The sequence below is a fragment of the Leucopleurus acutus genome (genome assembly GCF_964270905.1).
Source record: "Leucopleurus acutus genome assembly, chromosome: 18".
Lineage (NCBI taxonomy): Eukaryota > Metazoa > Chordata > Mammalia > Artiodactyla > Delphinidae > Leucopleurus > Leucopleurus acutus.
This window is the reverse complement of record NC_139160.1, coordinates 11678703-11699625: the sequence shown is the minus strand read 5'-3', so window position 1 is coordinate 11699625 and position 20923 is coordinate 11678703. Positions and strand designations below refer to the sequence as shown.

The 20923-nt window shown below is 40.7% G+C and overlaps 1 protein-coding gene across 6 annotated transcripts in view; it reads left to right on the top strand.

The window, feature by feature from the left end:
* DCLK1 (doublecortin like kinase 1) overlaps nucleotides 1–20923 on the top strand; it is a gene marked incomplete at both ends in the record, with an annotated part of 324629 nt that overhangs the window by 292469 nt on the left and 11237 nt on the right. For 3 of the 6 annotated variants that reach the window (XM_082859405.1, XM_082859404.1, XM_082859402.1), the window contains 5 exons: nucleotides 1279–1356; nucleotides 1718–1814; nucleotides 4028–4108; nucleotides 14213–14326; nucleotides 19367–19440. In XM_082859405.1, coding sequence (XP_082715531.1) covers nucleotides 1279–1356; nucleotides 1718–1814; nucleotides 4028–4108; nucleotides 14213–14326; nucleotides 19367–19440 — 444 coding nt within the window. The remainder of the gene's footprint in view (nucleotides 1–1278; nucleotides 1357–1717; nucleotides 1815–4027; nucleotides 4109–14212; nucleotides 14327–19366; nucleotides 19441–20923) is intronic. The other 3 variants (XM_082859399.1, XM_082859401.1, XM_082859400.1) reach the window with 1 other exon arrangement.

Sequence of the window (20923 nt, the reverse complement as noted above, 5' to 3'; positions counted from 1 at the left end):
CGTTGATTATCTGTGGAGTGCAGATACCCTCAGACATCTGAGGGCCCCTGGGAACTGGCTGGTTTCTGAGTGCAGCGGACACAGATGAATGAAAATCTCTAGAATGGGGGGAGATTGTGGGGTGGCCTAATGCTTTAAGGACCTACTACTATATGCCAGGCTCCTTTACTTAATTCTTACTCTTCCAGTAGATGATATGATTCCCATTTTGCATCTGAATAAACTCAGTCTCTGATGATTAACTTAGAAGCTCATGACTAGATAGTAGCTGAGTCAGCATTTGAACTCAGGTCTAGGTGAGTAAAAGGCTCTTTCAGTGAAGAGCCCCATTTCTTGCCAAGGATCAGCAGCAGGGTTCTGAAGCACTGTCCTTAAACAGAAGGTTGGGCCACAGCAAGGACAGACAGCCTGACTATTTATTCCCATTAGTGGCACCAACCCAAACCTAACAATCTAGGTAGTATCTTCCACTGTGACAGGTGGAGATAGTTTTTCTGCTTGTACCATAGACCAGAAAGGCAGAAATACAGAACAGATGAGAGGAGAAATCCCCAGAGTGAGGTGTGAGGTAATGAGCACTTTTTTATTCATCAAATTTGAGTCAATTGCGAGCCCACAATCTATAGCCATGCCTGACCTCCCTCGAGGCAATGCCGTTATCTCTGTTGGGTGCTCTGATGGCCTGCTGCGAAGGGGTGGTGTGGGGTCGAAGGAGGATTTGGTTCAGCTCTTGAAAAACCTTGGCTGGAACTCAGCTGTGCCACTAATTGTGAGATCTTGAGCAAAATTATTTACCCTCTGAACCTCGGGTTTCTATTCTTTAAAACAGGCAGTAATATTCATCCTGTACAAATTACAGAGTTGTTGGGAGAACAAAATCAGATAATGTATGCCAGTGCTTTATAAATTGGAAAATGTCTTCTGTGTAATTATTATTTCTAAAATTCAGGAGTGAAATAGTCTCAGGGGTCCATCTCTATCTGAAAATTGATGTGACTATAATAAACATTTTTGCTGAAACCCTTCACTTACTGATATTTAGATATGAGGTAGGCATTTTTATTTTTAGTCATGTGCCTTAGATAGTCTTTTCTTTTTATTATTATTCTTTTCTTGAATTCTCTTAAGCCAGTGGGTGGTGGTTTAGTGTGTGTTGTGGGCTTTTAAACTTCTGTTTGGTTTGGGTTTTGGTTTATGATAGAGAGTCATTCACCTCACCGTGCCCCGTAATTTGCCCTGGCCTGACTTTGCTAACTCTGACATCACTTACTTTTTCAGATATGGCCTCAAGGTGGACATCTGGGCAGCTGGCGTAATCACTTACATCCTGCTCTGTGGTTTCCCTCCATTCCGTGGGTATGGGCAGCGATCTTTTATTCAGCACCAACAAAGCATTTCTCCCTTCTCTGAATGATCCATTCGGCCTCCCCGCACAAAGGAGCCTACAGCTGGAAAAGAGCATAAGAACTTGTTATTTTTTCCATGTTGTGCACGCTAATTTACATGCCTTCCATAAATCTTCCTCATATAATTTAAAAACTCATTCTTTCTTAATTTGCCAAAACAGTTCCATACTGACATTTTGAGTTGCTTAAAAACACACATTTTACACATTTGTGGGGAAAGGAAGGGCTTCGATGCATAAGAATGAAAAGATACACCCTGAGTTGGCGTTTTCCTGCTGTTTATTCCTCGTTGTTGTCCTTCATCTAAACAGAAGCGGTGATGACCAGGAGGTGCTTTTTGATCAGATTTTGATGGGGCAAGTGGACTTCCCTTCTCCATACTGGGATAACGTTTCTGATTCTGCAAAGGTAGGTTTCCAGTGCTTTCCTCTTCCTTATAGCGTGCGTCTCAATGGAATTATTGATTCTGAATCAAAGAAACAAATGATATCGTAAATATGATTTCTGTATGCATTTTAGTCATAATTACTAACTTTCCCAAGAGCTCACATTCAAAGAGTCATCTGTCCGTAGCCATCCCAACTCATCGACTGCTTCTGCTTCCCTGGCTCATCCCTCCCTGTGGCCATTCCAGCTGTATTGCTGTAGCCTCTAGTTATGCCCCGCCCACACCTGGCTTGAGCCCACCTCAGACTTCTGTATAGCTTATTGCTTCAACTCTCTCGGATCTTGACTTAATGTCATCTTCTCAGTGAAGCTTTTCCAGTTGCAGCTCTTAACCCCTACCTGGCTGACCTTATCGTCCTTTATTTTTCTCTGTAACACTTACACTTTGTGTCCATCTGGTATACCATCTACCTACCTCTCTGTATCTGTCTGCTTATCTAGATGGATATAGATAGGTGGATATATTGTATTTATGTAGTTTATTTTCTAACTCTCCTCACTAGGGTATAATTTCTATCAAGACAAGGATTTTTGTCTATTGTATTCATTTCTGTATCATCAGTGCCTAGATAGTGACCAGCAACTAACTGATGCTCAACGTATATTGCACGAATGAATGAATAAATGAATGAGTGAATTAAACAGTTAATCAATTAAAGTGGAGAAAGCACAACATGGGTTAAGATGATCAAGAAAGACATCATGGGGAAGCTATGATGTAACTTGGACCTTGAAAGACAGCCAGGATTTAGAGGCGGAGGGGAACAAAGCGTATGGTTTTTGTCCCATTAAACTAAAAGATCAGTCTCTAAGAAAACTGTAAAAATCTCGCACAGAGACATTAGTAGACCCTGAAATCAAAAATGAAAACTTTTAAATTGATCCCTTAAAATTATGTCTCCAAGCATTGACTTATATTTTTGGAAAACTGATGTTGAGAACTAATTATCTTTTGATTATTCAATATACATGCCTTTCCTTTTGCTGTGTCCTGAGTATGAGTTCAATTTAAAATCTGACTCCTTAGGCCTGGCCACTTGCCATGGAAAATGATGCATATTGGGCCCAAATCTCTCATTTTCTTCAACTGTCCAGGAATCTACCTCTAGCCATAGGAAAATGTGGGGAATTGGGAGAAGTGTCAAAGAAAAGCCACAGAAGTAAAAGGAGATGGGATGATATAGCCACAGAGGTGGGGCTCGAGGTGTTTTCACCTGTGAGCAGACAGTTCAGGAACCTGTCCCAAGTCTCAGGGCTGTCACTTCATAACTCAAGGGCTCAAAGTCACTGACCGATAGGACTATCTCCTGCACCCCCATGGCGCCTGCCAGCAGCATCACACATAGATAGTAGTTGCTTTAATTGAATCCTGGCCCAAGTTAGAAAGTGAAGGTAGACTCTCTACATCATTGGAAATAAATCGTCCCTGTCACGGAGCGGTACTCAGAGCCTATGCTTATGAGGGACCAGGTAACACGCACCTAACCATTTTGTTACACGGGAGCTTCTAATCCAAAGTAGACAGATGTCTGACAGACTCATCATTAAAGCCAAAGCCGTGCTTTTCTGGTGCAAATAAATTTCAGAGCCATTTAATCATTTGCTTCATGATGGTTCTATTTTACTTTTATTGATTGATCTGGAAATTTTTGAATCATTTTCAACAGATTTCCTCTGAATTCTTCGGCTACTAAAGAATAGTTTCTATTTTACCAACTAGCTGTTGGCAATTCCGTATGTCTTTCCTCATTCCTTTCTTTCAAACCAAAATATGCCCTCTTGCAGTTAGGAGGAAAAAAAATCCATTTTTCCCTTCAGCTGCCAAAGTGAAATTTTAAAGTGTTTTTAAAATGTGATTTCTCTATTAAATAATTTGGAATCTGTCTTTAAAGTGCAAAATACTTTATTTCCTTTATACTAAAAATATTTTTATGAAATTGATTTTAATATTTATTTTTTTCTCTCTCAACTACAAGCTATATCTTTATAATTCCAAGAATTCACCTTTCCTTTAAAAGGTGTTAGGTAGCTATAGGTAAGTTGAGTCGATATATTCAAGGTTTAGAGCTTTTACAGATGTTTTCCAAACAAAAAGAGAACCTCTGCTCTTGAAAACGCCCGGATTTTTACCTTCAGTGTTAGACACAAATGGCATTGAATGTTTCCTTTCACAGGAGCTCATTACCATGATGCTGTTGGTGGATGTAGATCAGCGATTTTCAGCCGTGCAGGTCCTCGAACATCCCTGGGTTAATGTAAGTAACTTCCTCCCTTCCCTGTATTTACTCCGAACATTCCTTTCTCAAATTGCAGCTTTCCTAATGATGTTGCCTCCTTTTTAAAGTGTTGTGTTTGTGTCTGTTCCTCTCTCTCAAACATGCCAGAACAGTTACAGGATCTCAGCCTTGTTCCACAAGGGCCTCTGATGTATCTGTGCTGACATGTGTTCTCACGGTCCCTTGCACAGAGCATTTCATTTGATTCAGACGGGACTGCCTTCTACCGGGGAACTGCATCCTATGGTCCAGATTAGGGCTGCATCCATCAATAATACAGAGCAGATTTTCTGAGTCAGTGCTGCTTTTGCATCATTTCTACCAAATATACCAGTGACCCAAGGGTCCCCGCATCAGTGTTGGAGTTCTCCAGTGCAGCACTTCTCAAACTTGCCTGTGCTCACAAGTCATGTGGTGGGGGGGTGGGGGGAGGCTTATTAAAGTGCAGATTGTAATGTAGTAGATGTGAGGCTCTGAGTTTCTAAAAGCTCCCAGATGCTGCTGCTGCTCTCTGAGTACAAGGTCTGACGAAACTTCTTTAGCTATGAAAGGATTCTCCAGAGCAGAGTCATTATTTTTTGACTCTCTCTCTCTATAACTGATAGAAAAGATTTGTCTTGAATAACAATAATAATAAATATTTAGAGTGCTTAGCTTATAGTGTCTGCCCAGGACCATTTAAGTACCTCACATACATTAACTGATAACCCAGGGGCTGTTGGAACCCCTGCTGGCATGTGTGGAAGTTCCATACCTGGGTCTAATGGTTCTTGCTACCAGAATAGAAGACAGGCATAGATTTGGATATAGGTACAGACATGGGACAGGTATAAAATCGTTAGCTCATTGGTATGTATTTTGCCAGCTGCTTCGAGGGATCTGGCTGTAAGATGAAGGCAACAAAATGTTCCACTTCTCTGAATTATCACTTCGGTGATAAGTCAAGTGTATTTTCCCAAGATAACTAATGACTGAGGATGAAGTGTGATTAAAAGCAGTGTTGAGACAGACTGCATCTGAGGTGACAAGAGCTTGGGATCTTGTTCATGTTCTGCCACTTGATGCCCATGGTCCTAGGTTCCAGCACTTTACATGCCTGAACCTGGTTCCTCCCACCCCACTTGGAGGTTTTATATATATATATATATATATATATATATATATATATATATATATATATATATATATACACACACACACACACACACACACATATGACAGGAGAATATACAGGAATGCGAGCGTGTATAGGTATACAGCTAAGGTTTGTTAAATATTTTTACACAGCAGAGCTTCCCAACTGGTGTACAGATGTGTGAAGATATTAATCCCCGCAGCCCTTGGGATAGTCAGGCAGGGCTGCCAGAGTCCAGGAGCTGTCACCTCCAGCCTTACAACCTTTGCATTTACCCTACGGTGCTGTTATCCTTTTCTATGGAGTTGGAAAGGTTAGGAAGCATCTCATGTAAGCCTAATAATAAGCCTACAAGAGAAGCAGGGTGGGTATTATTGTACCCATTTTACAAATGGAAAGACTGAGGCTGTGATGGATGACTCTTCCAAAGTAGCTGTGCTTATGGTTGAGCCAGAATTTGCAGGCAGGCACTTCAAGCCCATTTCCTTTAAAGTCCCGTGCACCACACTGCATCACCCTCTCTCTGTTATACATGAAAGCACTGTGAATAGTGCAGAAGAGTGCACTATATGTACACCAGCATCGTTATAATGGTTGTTCGTACAAGGTCGCAGTCTTTCCAAAGTAACTTACCTGGGTCGTGGTGCCTCTCCCTTAGATGTGCAGGGTGGAAGAGGCACAGGCCAGCTGCAGACTCTCCTAGTGGCAGCAGCTGGTTTGGACTGATCTACATGCTGATTAAAAGTCCACGGTCCACAAACTGTCAAATTGCATGTTAGCGCTGGAAACACTGAGAGTGTGACCACACAGAATACAGTGGAAAATCCGAATTTGAAACACGGCCTTTGAAGGCTCACAAAGAGCCGTGGAGGAGAGAGATTACAAATAGCCCTTTTAGAGTTTGAAATACATTTTCATCAGAGGACACCCCCTGTTGGGCCCGCTCTCCAGGAGCTCTGTCTGATACAACAGTCACATGGCAGTGAGAGAAGAGCCACCCCAGCTGGCCTGTGTGGGGAGGGTGCCCTGAGAGGCTTCCCAGAGGAGGAGATGCCAGAGCTTCTTCCTGGAGGAGGCTGGGAAGAGATGTCCTGCAGGGCCAGCTCAGGCAGGATATGGATATTTGCTGTAAGATAACTCTGTGAATGTGAGCACATTTGTCTATACATGTGAGAGGCCTGGGGTGTTACTGGAAACAAAATAATCCCTTACCCTGATTCCAGACCAAATGACCCTATATCAATATATTCCAACTCAGTTGGGTAGAGACACAAAATTAAGACGACTTCTGGCTGTTGCCTTTGAAAAATTAGGTTGTTCATTTTCCTAGGGCGGTGTATACATGTCTCAGCGGTAACTTTCTTCCTTCTCAACCTGCTTTGTGCACATGGTCCCACTTTGCTGACAATTAGGTTCCACAGCTCCCTCTGGACCTTGGACTTCTGCTGTCATTTTAGTTTTCCCTCTCAGATTCCCTAAAAAACATTTTCTAAGAGCAAGGATAACATTTAAGGCATTGTCTAGGAGATTTAAAAATTTTAAATACCCTTTAATATAATTAAAACAGACCTTAGATTCTAAGAAAAAAAAAGATAGCAATTTTGACCAAAAACTTAACATATAAAGTGATTGCTTAACTTTTGAAATTACATAGTAAATAACTAAGTTAGAAAATTGATTATTTTCTTTATCTCAAAATAAATGAAAAAAATATGTATATAAGCATTCACAACCAGCATTTAGTGTTTGTTGAGGTCTCCGAGTGCAATAAATGAACCCAGCAATCAGAATAAATAAATTAGGGATGTAAAGGAAGCCCATTTAACAAGACATGTTGCATTCGGCAATCAAATTATATCTGATCACTGCAGAGGGTGCTACCTAAGGGGGGGAAGTAATAATAAGTGTATGAGCCCTAAGGAAGTCGTCAGAAAGCTCTTCCCACGTTCCCATTTGTCCTAATTTTCTCTTATCGCATAAACGATGCCCTTTTCACCTGGCGCACTTGGAATTGAAAAGGCAGTCTCATGAAACAGAGAGCAGAGCGCGAGGGCAACAGAATAGAAAAATCTAGTCAGCAAAAGTCACTTGCTTTAACCTTACTCCAGGTGCTTCCTCTAGGCCCCCATTTATTTTTTATACACTCTGAGTGCCCTTTGGTGTCCTGGACCTCTGCTCTGTTATCGGAAGAGCGATGAGTGAGGCCTCTCAGTGGATGGTTCTAACCAGCCAGAGGACAAAGGCAGCATCAGTGTGTGCAGCCAGGTGTCTGGGAGAGGGATGTAGACCCCCGGAAGGAGCGCCAGCTCACCTTGGGTAACCTTGGGACAGTCATTTCACGCCTTTGAACCTGTTTTTCTGTCTGTGAAATGGGAGATAAGAGAATCAACTTCTCAGGTTATGAGGATAGAGAGAGGATTTTATATCTGAAAGTCCTGAGCAGACAGTCTTAAGTGCTCATACGCCGTAGGTACTTGGTAAATATTTGGTGAATTTGAGTCTGAGGAAGGCCGAAACTCCATCATCTGTAGCTACGAGCTGATGAAATGGAAACTGTGATCAACGCTGGCGTGTGAGAAACTTGATTAAGGTGGAAGCCCCTCATCCAAAAAAATGATCCTGTTTGTGTGCTCCGAACTCCACGTAGATAATGTGATGAACACCTTGTTGCGTTCTCCAGTGTGACAGCCATCTCTTAAGGTAGCTGCAAAGCACCAACAGGAATTTCCCTAGCTGAATTTATTTACCTTATTACTCATATAGTGGAGAACCATATGATTTAGGCTCATATCATATGAGAGTGGAATAGGCAGTAATAATATATCTGGATCATTCCAGGGATTAGGGAGAAGGTTGAGTCACTTTCTCCCCAAATGATATTTTGTTGGTAGAAAATGCAGGTTAGTGATTAAGTTCATAAGCTTAAATGACAGTTCCAAAGTTTTTTTTTTTTTTTTTTTTTTTTGCTGTGTAATTAGGATTAAATTATCAGCAGTCTATTTCAAATAGATGACTATTATTGGATTTTTATTTTCAAAGTTTTGACCTACCTTATCCCATTGTTATTCTCCTCATACCATCTGTGTTTTACCTTCAATTTTTTCCCTGATGAGGAAGATGAGGCTTAAAGAAGTCTCTAGCACGAAGCTCAGTGGGGTCTCTAGCATGAGGTCCGATGCCTGGGTTTTGCCTCTAGAGATTCTGATCCTGATCTGCACTGGCATCTAGGCATTGGGAATTTTAAAAGCTCCCAGGTGACTATAATGTGAGACCAATATAGAGAACCTCTGTCCTACGGGAAAGGACTGGTTTAAATAAGTCAAGTGTAGTTACTTAGCTGCTGCAAGACTTACTGTCATCTTCCTGGCCTTTAAATTTTATTTTCCCTCCTTTTTCTCACGTACCTCTTTTGAAAAGATACTGCTAAGCCAAGATATTCAACGAGAAATAAAGAACCCGAGGAAGAACAAAAAACAAGAGCCTAGATAATACGCTTTTTATTCTATGCTCATAAAAATCAGTGCTACCCATACAAAAATATATAAGCATTCCTCTAACTGTTGTTAGAAATTAAGAGAACCCCCAATGATACTGTAATAATAAATAAAACCACCTATCTGTATGTACAACTTATAAATAAAGTTGTAAATGATGACATGGAATTCCACTTGCCATTGGGGCATCTTACCCTCTCCTTTCTCTAAGGTGGATCTTAATTTACTTCACATTTTCTCCCCGAGAGCAGAGTGAATTGTAGACATAAAGGATACATAGGGCCAAGCTGAGAGATTCAGAAATCCTGGGATGTTGCACAACTGGGGAGGGCTAACAAGAGTCGAGGGGGCACACTCTGGCCTGTGAAATGGACCCGCTACTGGAGAGTGTGCTAACGTACCTGGGATTGTTTAAAACGAAGTCGGGATATCCTGGTAGTGAATATCAGACTGCTCAAGACTGCCATGCTTCCCATAAATTTACAGCTATTATTAATACTAGAGTCTGGCAATGAGTAGACTGAAAACCAGATCCATGATTCAAAAACAAAACTCCATGAAGGGAGGAGGGTTTCCTAAAGCATGACCCCTGGAATGGCTTCCTGGAGGAAAGAGAGGAATTCACTCTGCTGAATGACTTCACAACCGAGCCCCCCAGCCCTCCTGACGGCTCCTCCCCAACATCCGCTAGAGGAGCGGGGACCAGGAGGCTAGGTCTCCCCCAGACAGCTGGGAGGGTTCATTTTCCATTTTGCAAACTAGTTTTGTTCTTGTCGGTTGCAACGCTCTGCCAAGGAGTGGATGGGGATTTTCTAAACCAAAAACCGCTAACAAACCACAACCAGCCCGCGTCGAACGTCAGAAACTCCTCCCGGAGACTCCACACCAGAATGTATGGTAATAATACGAGAACTATCTGTAGCCTACTGCCAGGTTTGTCACGTTTGGAAAATTCATAGCACATTTTTGGCACATAATCTATTCACAATAGTGGTGATGAAGATGTATATATAAAAATGTACGCTTTTAATGGCCCTATTTATTTTATTGATGCAAGATAGTAAGTTAGCTAAATCTCTGTCATCAATCTGGATGCCTCAGGTACAGCTTAGGGCCCTGCTAAGCCAGTTGCTTGTCTTTTAATCCAGTTATGCTCAAAGCCTTCAAAATTGTTAGAGACTGCAGATTTTTTAGTTGCTGGTGTGTGTGTGTGTCTGTCTGTGTGTGTGCACACTTGTGTATATGTGTTTTACCTTCTCTGGCGGAGGCACCTTAATTCATTGGGGAAAAAAATCCTGAAATGTTTTAAGATTTATGCAGTCAAAAGCATCCCTGGCAACTTGTAAGGATTGTTTCACTACTTTCATTGCTTCAACATGAACTAATAACCCATGGGAAGCTAAAACCTTCACTAGAATTTAAAGCTGGAGGCCTGAACCCCCAGGCCCCAGCATCTGAAAGAGTTGCTAGGAGTCTGACAGGAGATTAGGGCCAGGACAGAGCTGGGAAATGGTAACAAAGTCCATCGTGAGGTTGGTGAGAGAGCCAGCTTTTAGCTGGAAGACTGGCAGGAAAAAAAAGCCAGGTAAAGGGGAATTTCTGGCAGAGATGGCAGTGGTGGGGGTGTGAGGAGATGGGACTGCAGTAAGGGCTGATTCTCCCTCAGCAAGTTAAGTAGAGGCTGCTCCGATGGGGTCCCTACTGTTTGTTTCCTCCATATCTGCCCTCATTCAGTCACAGGCCCACACTGTGACCCAGGGCACCTTCCTGTCACCCTGTGTCAGCCAGGCCTTCTGGCACTGCCTGCTCCACAGAGGATTCCAGAGCCCTGGCCCTCATGGGCCACGTTCCCGTATCCCAGATGAGTGGATGCCCAGCGTCTCCTGGGCAGAGAAGTCCCTAATTTCTAACTACATTCCTGTGGCCCCAGAAGTGCTCAGCATCCCTTTTACTGACCTCTGTCCAGATGCTTCCCAGGCTCCCTTAATGCCCTGTCCAAATATTCTGTTTCTTTCAGCCCCTAATTCAGCCCTCCTTACCATCGTGTGACTTTCATCGTGGAAAAGATGACTCATTGCGTCCTTCCATTTCACAATTCTGGACCTCTTTTAGTAACCAATGCCCCTGATGCCCTTGACAATGCAATGCAGTGTGGTGGGAAGACCACAGAGTTCCAACCTGTTTCAGGCCTGACTCAGCCAGTTTCTAGCCCTGTGACCTTAAGCAAATTTTTTAACCTTGCAGAGCCTCAGTTTGCTCATCTTCAAAATGGGACTAACAGTGCATGTTGTAGAAGGTAATCTGAGGACTAAGGAGATCGTGTATGTAACTTGTTAGCCACATAATGATTATCTCATGTCACCTTCCTCTCCGTGCATTTGTCTTTTAACTCTGCTTCTCTCCTTACCCTTTTCTCTCCTTACTATTTTATAATCTAAAGCTCATACAAATTGCTTTGCCTTGCATAGCCTGGAGCTCTATTAAGAGATGACTAGAAGTACCTGTATAATTTGGGGAGTGAGGCCCAATTGGGCACCGCTGTATCCGGCTGCCCCCTTTTCTGCAGGCAGGACCCCAAATTATGCCCGAGATGTGACACTTAAAGGCACATCAGTTCGTCCCTTGTCAAATGTTTAACTCCTCCCCAAAGTCTAATTTAGATTCCAAGGGCTGTTGTTTCATACACCATTTAAAAAAAAAAAAAAAAGTGTTTTACATACACCATTGAATTCACCCTTGTGTTTAAAACTCTAGACTGTATAATCCTAATTCTCTGTGGTTGTCCTGCAACTTCTCTTTCACTTGTAGAGTCGGGAAGTGAATAAAGGGAGGGTGGTCCTTCACACTTCCTGCACTTACACCCCTCTTACTTTTTTAAATGTTTTAAATTTTTTTAAATTTATTTATTTATTTATTTTTGGCTGTGTTGGGTCTTTGTTGCTGCGCACGGGCTTTCTCTAGTTGCGGTGAGCGGGGGCTACTCTTCGTTGCGGTGCGCAGGCTTCTCATGGCGGTGGCTTCTCGTTGCGGAGCACGGGCTCTAGGTGCATGGGCTTCAGTAGTTGTGGCTCGCAGGCCCTAGAGTGCAGGCTCAGTAGTTGTGGCACATGGCTTAGTTGCTCCACAGCATGTGGGATCTTCCCAGACCAGGGAATGAACCTGTGTCCCCTGCATTGGCAGGCGGGTTCTTAACCACCGCACCACCAGGGAAGCCTTACACCCCTCTTATTAAAGAGTACTGTTTTATTCCTAATTGAGACCAAGGCTTCCAGCTCCAGATGTTCTGGGGACTCATCTGTGGCCAGTTCTCTCCTGCTCTTTCAGCTTTCTCGCCATCACTCTCCCATGGAAACTCTTAACTAGAGGTGGAATGGTTGACTCATTGTTTGGCAAACGTGCCTTGTGGCTTCCCACTCAGGCACATCTGTGCACCAACATCACCTCCCCCCTCTCTACCTGTCAGTGCACTCCCACCATCAAGGACCTGCTGGAATCCCGTATTCCTCGCGAAGTTTGTGCTAACTGAAAACACGTCCTCTCTCCTCTGAAGTTCTGTGTTTCTAGCTGAGCCATGTGGCACACTGCCTGGTAACAGGTCTTTCTTATCTTATTGGTCTGTTTTACTGTTTGACGTGGGGTGTGCAAACTTTGTCTCCCAGTTAGCCCGCGAGGGTCTGGCAGACAGCAATCATTTCTCCTCCCCACCCTGCCATCCCCAATGCAGCCCTGCATATAGTAGGTACTTCAGTTGACCCTGTTTCCATTCCGAGTATCATCCCACTGGTACCCTAATTGACCTTCATTTTCTGTTTCCACAATTTTTTTTTTTAAATTTTGAATACACTCTGCATCATTGGAAAGCCTCCTTCTTCTAGATTTGGTTTCAGATGTGACTCAATAAGCATAATAATTGTTCCTTCTTCTAGCCATTAATAAATCAGCCCAAGAATATCATAAATTGAGCATCCACTGTGTGCAGGGCACTGAGCCAAGTGCTTATATTAAAGATTACAGAAAACATGGAAGATGTGGTACAAAAAGGCAAGAGTTCATTTTTATATATATATATATAAACATGTGTATAAGTTTTATATATATATATATATACACACACACACAATCACCTAACACCAAAAAGAATGTAAATAGTGCAAATATATATAATGAAAAAAGCATTAGGAGTTTATAGAAGAACAATTTTAATGGATTGTGCTTAATAGGCAGAAAATGTTTTGGAACAGGTGATTTGGACCCAAGTTTGGAAGAAAAAGAGGGACCACAGGGTCCATAAGAGCAAAGCCCATGAGTATTTTTGGCCACTATTATTTCCCCATCAGTTACTGTAGTACCTGGTCCAGCCAAATGCTGAAAAAAAGAGTAAATCCCATACGGAGAGACCAGGTTATGTAAAAGAGCAAAGCATGCTGTGCTTGGAAAGCAGCAAATTTATTTTCTTGGGTGGAGCCAAGAAATTCCATGCAAAGTCATGGAGAGGAAGGAGAGAAAGAAAATGATGAATGGCACTGAAGTCTTGCCAGGAATTTTGGTTTAAATAGATAGTAACAAACACTTAATTATTCATTCATTCACTTAGTCCACAAATTTTATTAAGCATCTACTATGTGCCAAAGTACATGCTAAGACCCGGGGATTCTGTAGTGAACAAAACACACTCTCTGTCTTCAAGGATCATGCAGTCTCTTCATCACACACTAGTAAGTGGTGTTACATACTTATGACTCCGATTCTTGTTATTCTAACAGTATTTAAGCAAAGGAGAGAAATCTGTCCAGTCTCCATCATAGATGGCTCAGGCAGAGAGCAGAAGCCTTAGTTAAAATGAGCTCCAATGCAGAATATGTCATAATAACAGATGATATGAAGGCAGCAAGGAGGATTTAAAACTTAAGGAAGAACTTTCCACCTGGAAGGTTGTGTGGGATTATAGAATGGATGATCGAGTAGCTGTGGCACCAGCTTGAGTTTATTTACGGGCTCCTGCCTGAGCCCAGGTCCGTCAGTTTCCCTTGGCTTTGGGTCGGTATGATGGGCTAAGAGGATAAAACTTTTGGGTTAGGAAAAAAAATGTTTAGATTGATTTTTTTTTTTTTGGTTGTCCAGATTAACTTGCTCTTTGACATATGTCTCTAGAGCGATGGCTGAAATCAATTTTATTAGAAACCAAAAACAGAAATAAAATTTTTTATTTAGGGACAAAGTCAGAGGGTAAGAAGACACAGCAAATTAATTTTAGAGCAAATGTGGAAATGAAGGAGCCCTTGAAGTAGTACTTGCTACAACAGTGTTTAATGAGAGGACACTGGTTGGTTTCTTCCTGAAATGTTATGAATTTTAAGATTACTGCCTGTTACTAGAATATCTTGGCCTCATTTTCTATTTATCTCATTTTTTTCTTCTACTCCTTTTTTTAAATTTTTTATTTTTTTTTTCCAGGATGACGGCCTCCCAGAAAATGAACATCAGCTGTCAGTAGCAGGAAAGATAAAGAAGCATTTCAACACAGGACCGAAACCGAATAGCACAGCAGCTGGAGTTTCTGTCATAGCAGTAAGCATCTGAAATATCTACCTATAACTTTTTCAAAGCACTCCCTCTAAGAGATGGGCATTACTCAGGAGATTCCACCCAGAGACAGCAGAATGGGTCATTTCTTTAGACAGCTCGACCATTTAAAGCACTGGGGGAGGTCTGGGGCTTATATATATGATGTGTTTTTGCTGATCATTTCCCTGGGAGTCACATCATTATCCAACACCTCCAGGGTGCCTTGCAGTATATATTAATTTCATGATTTATTTGTTAAAGCAGAAAACCTCCCCCACATTGGACTCTGTGCCAATGCAAACTTCTGGGCTCTGAGAAAAAGAGTTCCTAGTGTCCTTTTGCCAGGACCTGGCAGGGGAGGGGAGGGGAGCTGAAAGAGAGGACATGGCAGAGAGAGACTGGAACACTATAGATCTTTGTACAAGCCGTAAACGAAAGCCAAAAACGTGGCAGGACGCTTACCCAGTGAGATTTTCAGTGAAACTGAATTGCTGTGAACACCCAAAGAAATCAGGATTTCTTGCTCCTTAGAAATTTCTGTTTTCAAAGCGGAGAGTCTTTTAACATTTACCATTTTGTTGATGTGGCTGCAGGAGAATTTTTTTTTTCCTGTTCCATACATGCAGACATACACTACATGCAATTTGATAGCAGCTCTAGGCAAAGATTAAATTGGGCAGAGAAATAATGAAACCTCATACTTCCCAGTGTCATATTCTAGAGTAAATATATTCAAGTCCCAGATTACTTGAGTTTTAAATAATTTCCTCTTTTTTTCAGAGTACATACATTTTTACAGCATATTCAATGTGAAATCACTTGAGCTGTTTTTCTTTTTTAAAACAAAGAACTTAGACACTATGATCTAGAATTTTTAAAAATATTTATGCTCCTAAACATACATCATGCTCGTCAGCAATACTGAATATTTAACTACTTCCATGGGTGTTTTTCTTTTCTTTCTCTTTTTCTTTTTTGGTGGTGCTAGAACTCCAGGTAAAGCAAAAGATAACTAAGTGACCTATTTGATACAACCAATCCCAGATCTGGGTTACTAAATATTTAATAGGAGTTTCCAGAATTGGCAGGTGGCACGAACGCATGCATATACTTTTCTGGACTAGTTGCATTTCATGTTTTTTGATTGAACCCTTTCAGCAGGGAGTTACACAAGTATGAGTTACTGGTTCAGGAGTACGCTGACAGCGCTAAATAGAATGCATACTCTTTCCCCATGCTCCTCAGCGCTCCTGGGGATTTAACATTGCAAGTTATTCTTCTGGCCCTCTCTCTCTTTAGTTCTTTCTAAGGAAATTCAGTGTAGAAGCGCAGTGTCCTTCCTGTCTTCATCGATCGTCAGCATTCTTTGTTATCAGCTAATATTCAATCAGTAATTTTTGAAAGTAACAATCTCATGGTGCTTCTCAGGGAAACCAGACATTCTATCCTCTGTTTTCATCATTCATGTAAGACACAAGTATATTCCAAAATGTTTGTTTCCACAATTTTCTTTTGGAATGGACTGCCAGCACACTTGTCCATGAAAAGAACTGCTTTTCTGCTCCTGCTGAGGGCTTACAACTGCTAGAGAGGGTGCTTTTCCCACCTCTGTCATTTTGGGTTTTTTTCGTTTTTCGTGGTCTTTTAGTTTAACTAGTCTTTGGTTAGTTTGCCTTGGTTGCTCAAGAATGCTTTGTTCACGGTATTCTGGGAGACTTGTAATGACTGAGAGCAGGAACTTCAGGGTAATTCTCCAATGAACAGACAACACAGATGGGAGGGGAAATGCTACTTTATTCAAACCTGGATAAATTTTGAAACCTAATCCATGTGAGTTTATTAAAACATCAGCTAAGTAGATCTCCAAAAAAAACTTCAGTTAGTATTTGAAGATTAAAGGTCCAACTGATTTTTTTTTTCTATGACTGGACCATTTTGAATGCAATTTAATATCAGTTTCTCAGTTCATCACTAATATGTTTCCGTGGAGACTGTACCAACTGGTTAATATAAATCATAAAATGGGCCGTGTGATGCTGAGTTGTGCATTAGTTGCAAGCTTATTTTTATCCACTACAAAGTTGTGAAAAAAATCAACTCAGGCTCAAAATAATTGACATTTTGGAGAAATATCTGAAAAAGTGCCTTGTCGATTCTAATGTTGCGCAACTCACATGTTGAACGCTATCAATAGTTCAAACATGAAAGAGAATATGGCTGTAAATTTCAGGGGGTATTTCAGAAGCTGGCCGGCCATAATATATGCATTTATGCATCTTCTCCAGAATGCTTTTCCCTCATAAATGTCCACACCCTCCATAAGAACCTGGGGTAGGTCACTAGGTGCAGGGCAGGGCTGGGAGACAGAAACGAGCCAGGTTGGCTGCCTTTGTTATTAACTTTCAAAATAGCACTGGATAAGTCAATGTATACCTCATAACCATGTTCCCATTCTTAAAGTGCACAGAATTAGACTCAGGGGACCATCACAAGATAAAGGAGCCCTGGCATTAAATAATATCCCCAACTCAAGCTAAAGTATAATTGCAAAGGAACAATCTTCTGCTGTGAGACAGAATGTGAGAGGTTGAAGGAATAGCTTTCATCAATGGTGCATTCTCTAAAGATCATTTGACAATTTAATAATGGAATATAATTGATTCACCCACATGATAGAAATTTCTGTAATTAATATAATACTATTATGACTTCTATTTGATAGACATAGGAAAAAAACCTGATTTCAGCATAGATTTCATGCAGACAGAATTTTTTCCCATGGGCATGAATGCTTTCCCCAGAGGCTATCAAATGATGTATTTTATTTTAAACTGCCTCTATTATAGGAGTGCTTTTTCGTAAATTATATACACCCTTTAAAATTAAAATATATATATACTGTTTAGAACAGAGTATCAGCTTGTTTTTTTCAGAAAATCAGCAATTAAATCATTGGTCTTTAACCGGTAGTTCTCTTTCCTTACTTAGAAACCTCACTATCTGCTCATAAAAGAATTCATGACACTTTTTCTTTCTCGGAATGACAAAGGAGAAAAGAGCATACTGTCAGAACAAACAGACTCTAATCACAGGTGTAATTTATGACATGAGTGTAGTTTAACATGCATTCATGGTTCTGAACCTTAATGTTTTCTGTTCGTGTTGTCATTTTTTTCTTCTCTTCCTCCCACCCCCTACATTATTAAGATCAAAGAGAGGACAAATGATAACTTTATATTAAGGTCCTCGAGTTGGCTGGGAGAGTAATTACCAGCTGGAGGCTCACGGGCATCATAGAGCCCTTCTCGAAGGAGAAAAGGTATCTGACATTTAGGTCAGGTGACATGATTAGGTGGAAACCCATTGCTGTCCTTATAACTACAACAGTCTGCGTCCATTGTTCCTCCACTGCCTTTCCCAGTGGTCGGGGGATTAAAACCAAACCAAACCAAAGCAAAGAAACCCAGAACAGAGCAGAGAAAGGGAAACAAAAGGTTATTAAAATGCAATTTATAGACATAAAATGGAATTAGAGATGACATTTTAACGGCGGACTTCTTGAGAGCCGAGGGATGGGAGGGAGGCATTATTAGATTTGCTCAGCTTGATGAAGAACCGATGACTCAGATGTCACTTCCAATTTATTTTTCCTCATTTAATGCTGTTTATTATTTTAACCAACAATTTTCCTAATGCTTTTGAGTTCTTCTTTTGCATTTTGGTCGTGCAAATAGAGCATTTCAGTCTAATTGAACAAATCCATACTAATCAATGGGCAAATAATTGTGATAGTGGGAAGCTTCCTTCTAAAGCGAGAGGCCTCTGCACTGGGGCATTCCCAAATGCGGAGTTATGGGGCACTTTGCCTGTAGATGGCAATAAAGAGCCAGTTACTGAGTAGCCATCCCTGGGCTGAAACAGAAATGCAGGCCTTCATCTTCCTAACAGCAAGTGTACTTCAATTTTTTTTTCTAAATAAAACGAACTGTACATTTTTAAAAAGATTAAAATCTCACATTGCTGTTCCGTGAACACTGGGATAGCCTAGTTTATAATCAGAATACCGAATCTTCTGAGCAGTTTTTAGTTTGAACAAGTGCCCCGGCATGTTTTTGAAATGCGTTTGTGAATTTTGTAGTAGAAACTGTCATCAGCATCATGCCAGTACCACACTTGAAAGCATTCATGAGCCTCTCCAGAAAGAAAGGTGGTCAACTTGCATCCTCTCACGGGCAGAATGGGGGAGTGGGCATACAGCATGATTATTGTTTCTCAAATCTGGGGACTGAATCTTCTATTCCTAGGTAGCCAAAGGCTAACAACTTATTCCAGGAGGAACAACTTTGAGAACTTATCCTGTCTTCTATTTATTGTACCTTTTGTTAATCATAAGCACTTAACTGTACATATGCATTTTTAATATACAGCGAAAATTATTTTTCATTTTATTTTCTTGGAGAAAATTTACTGTTTTATACCATACCTTTTTAGTTCAGAAATGTAATTGATTCACCTTTAAGAACAGCTCTGCTTCTGAAGATTAACTCTTAAGGAAAGAAATCCAAATTGCTGTGATTTATGGGGATTCAAAACTTGATTCTTTTATTTCATATTTATGAAGGCCTCAAACTTAAGCTTCATGGGGTAAGATTTGGGGGGTGGGCGTCCAATCTGCTTTCTCTTAGGTGGCTAAAGCTGATTTCAGCACTTTATTGTAAAGCATTTTCCATTGCTCTAGAATATGAAGACGTGTTTATATCTTTTGAAATTGAGAGGATATTATTAAGTGTGCATTCAAAACCTTGTTTGACAAATTAGATCTTTTCTAACAAATTGGCCTCCGAGATATTCATGGGGGATTAGTGTCTTTTCTCGCCTTTTTTATTTTCAATGTGCAGATTTAGGATATTAGCTAGTCACCCTGCAGAAGAGGCATCGTAACTCTATATACATATATAGTCGATGAAGAACAGCTTGGTCTGGAGTCTTAATACTTTAGCACAATGTCGATCCACTGAGTTGCCCCCATTTCTCTCTGCTCAGCTGGACCACGGGTTTACCATCAAGAGATCAGGGTCTTTGGACTACTACCAACAACCAGGAATGTATTGGATAAGGTATGAGATGGTGCAGCTCAAGTCAGTGTTTCCATGGCAACGTGCTGGCAGTCTCCATTAACCAGTTCCTTCAGTGGATAAACATGCTTTTGATTTGTTATCCAGTCCATATGCTGCTTTATCAGTTTCATTTTAATCTTGATTGAGATGCCACACCCCCTCATTCTTTTTTTTCACCCCATTATTCACACTGACATTTGCCAGCTTTCTTTCCATTGCACATGCTCAGTATCAATTTTCCTTACAGTTAAAAGGACAGTATATTTAGTGTTAATGTCAAAGCATTTGCCTGATGTTGCTAATTAAAACAATGATTTCTAGTGTTTTGTCCCTTAACAAATGGAAGAACAATAGTACCTTAGTATATGTTCTATAGAAGTATATACTGTCATTTTAAAATCATCAAGCCCGACCTTAACCTTAGTAGATGGATGAAACAATGCATTTACACCTTAGTCATAGAAGCTCCTCTGAGCACAGTGAGCTATAGAATGCATTGTGTGTGTTGGTAAGCTTGTGTTTTCAAATCCTCCACCTTTTTGTTTCATTTTGTTTTTGTTTTATTGTTACCTCTCTCCCCCTGGAAATCCCTTTATGTACTAGCTATTGCATGAATTTATTTTTCGATATTTTGTAACGGTCAGATTACTTAGCTGGCTTATGTGCTCAAGCAAAAGGGACTATGGGAGGTATCGATTTTTTTTTAACTGGGTTAAGAATTCTATCCAATCGTTTTCTATTCCAGTCAACGGCACTGGCATTTCCTTCAAGGGGCATTGTTTGTGTCTCTTTAAGTTATCCACAGGCAGGATGAGTTTTGATGATATGAGGAATGAACTCTGAGAAGTGCTAGGCAACTTTTCTCCTCCATCTTAATGTTTCTGAAATGATCTCCAGGTAAAGCTCCACATCTTAGCGTTTGCTAAGAAAAAATTCCACTGGGTTTGGCATTTCCCCCAAACGATGGTGCCTTATGCTGTTCATGGAATAGACCAAGTTGTTTTAAAAAAAAAAAAAAAAAAAGGAAAGAAAAGAAAGAATAACATATATAATATACAATTTAACCCCCAATTATTACTCTTAATTTTTTAGTCTAATTAGACACTAGAATCAAAGGCATTAGAGATGCAGAAAAGGCCACCCTTTGACAAACTCTCCAAATATCTAAGATCATGATAATTTCTAAGCCTGCTGAAAGCAAGAAAATACCCAAACTTCAATAAATATCAAAGTCAGTTTTACATAGAAGGCTGTTTGTATCTTCTAGGCATATCTGCATACAGGAGTTGCACACTCACCTTTTTATTTACCTAAATAAATAGCTTTCTAGATACAGAAAGAACTTTTTTATTTTTCACCTTTTTTTGTGTGTGTGGGGGGGTGCGAATCAATTATGATTTGCCTTTGTGCAGACTCTTTACATGGAAGATGATCCATCCATCTTTTACTTTTTCCTGAAAGATAATACACATTTTGAAGAGTG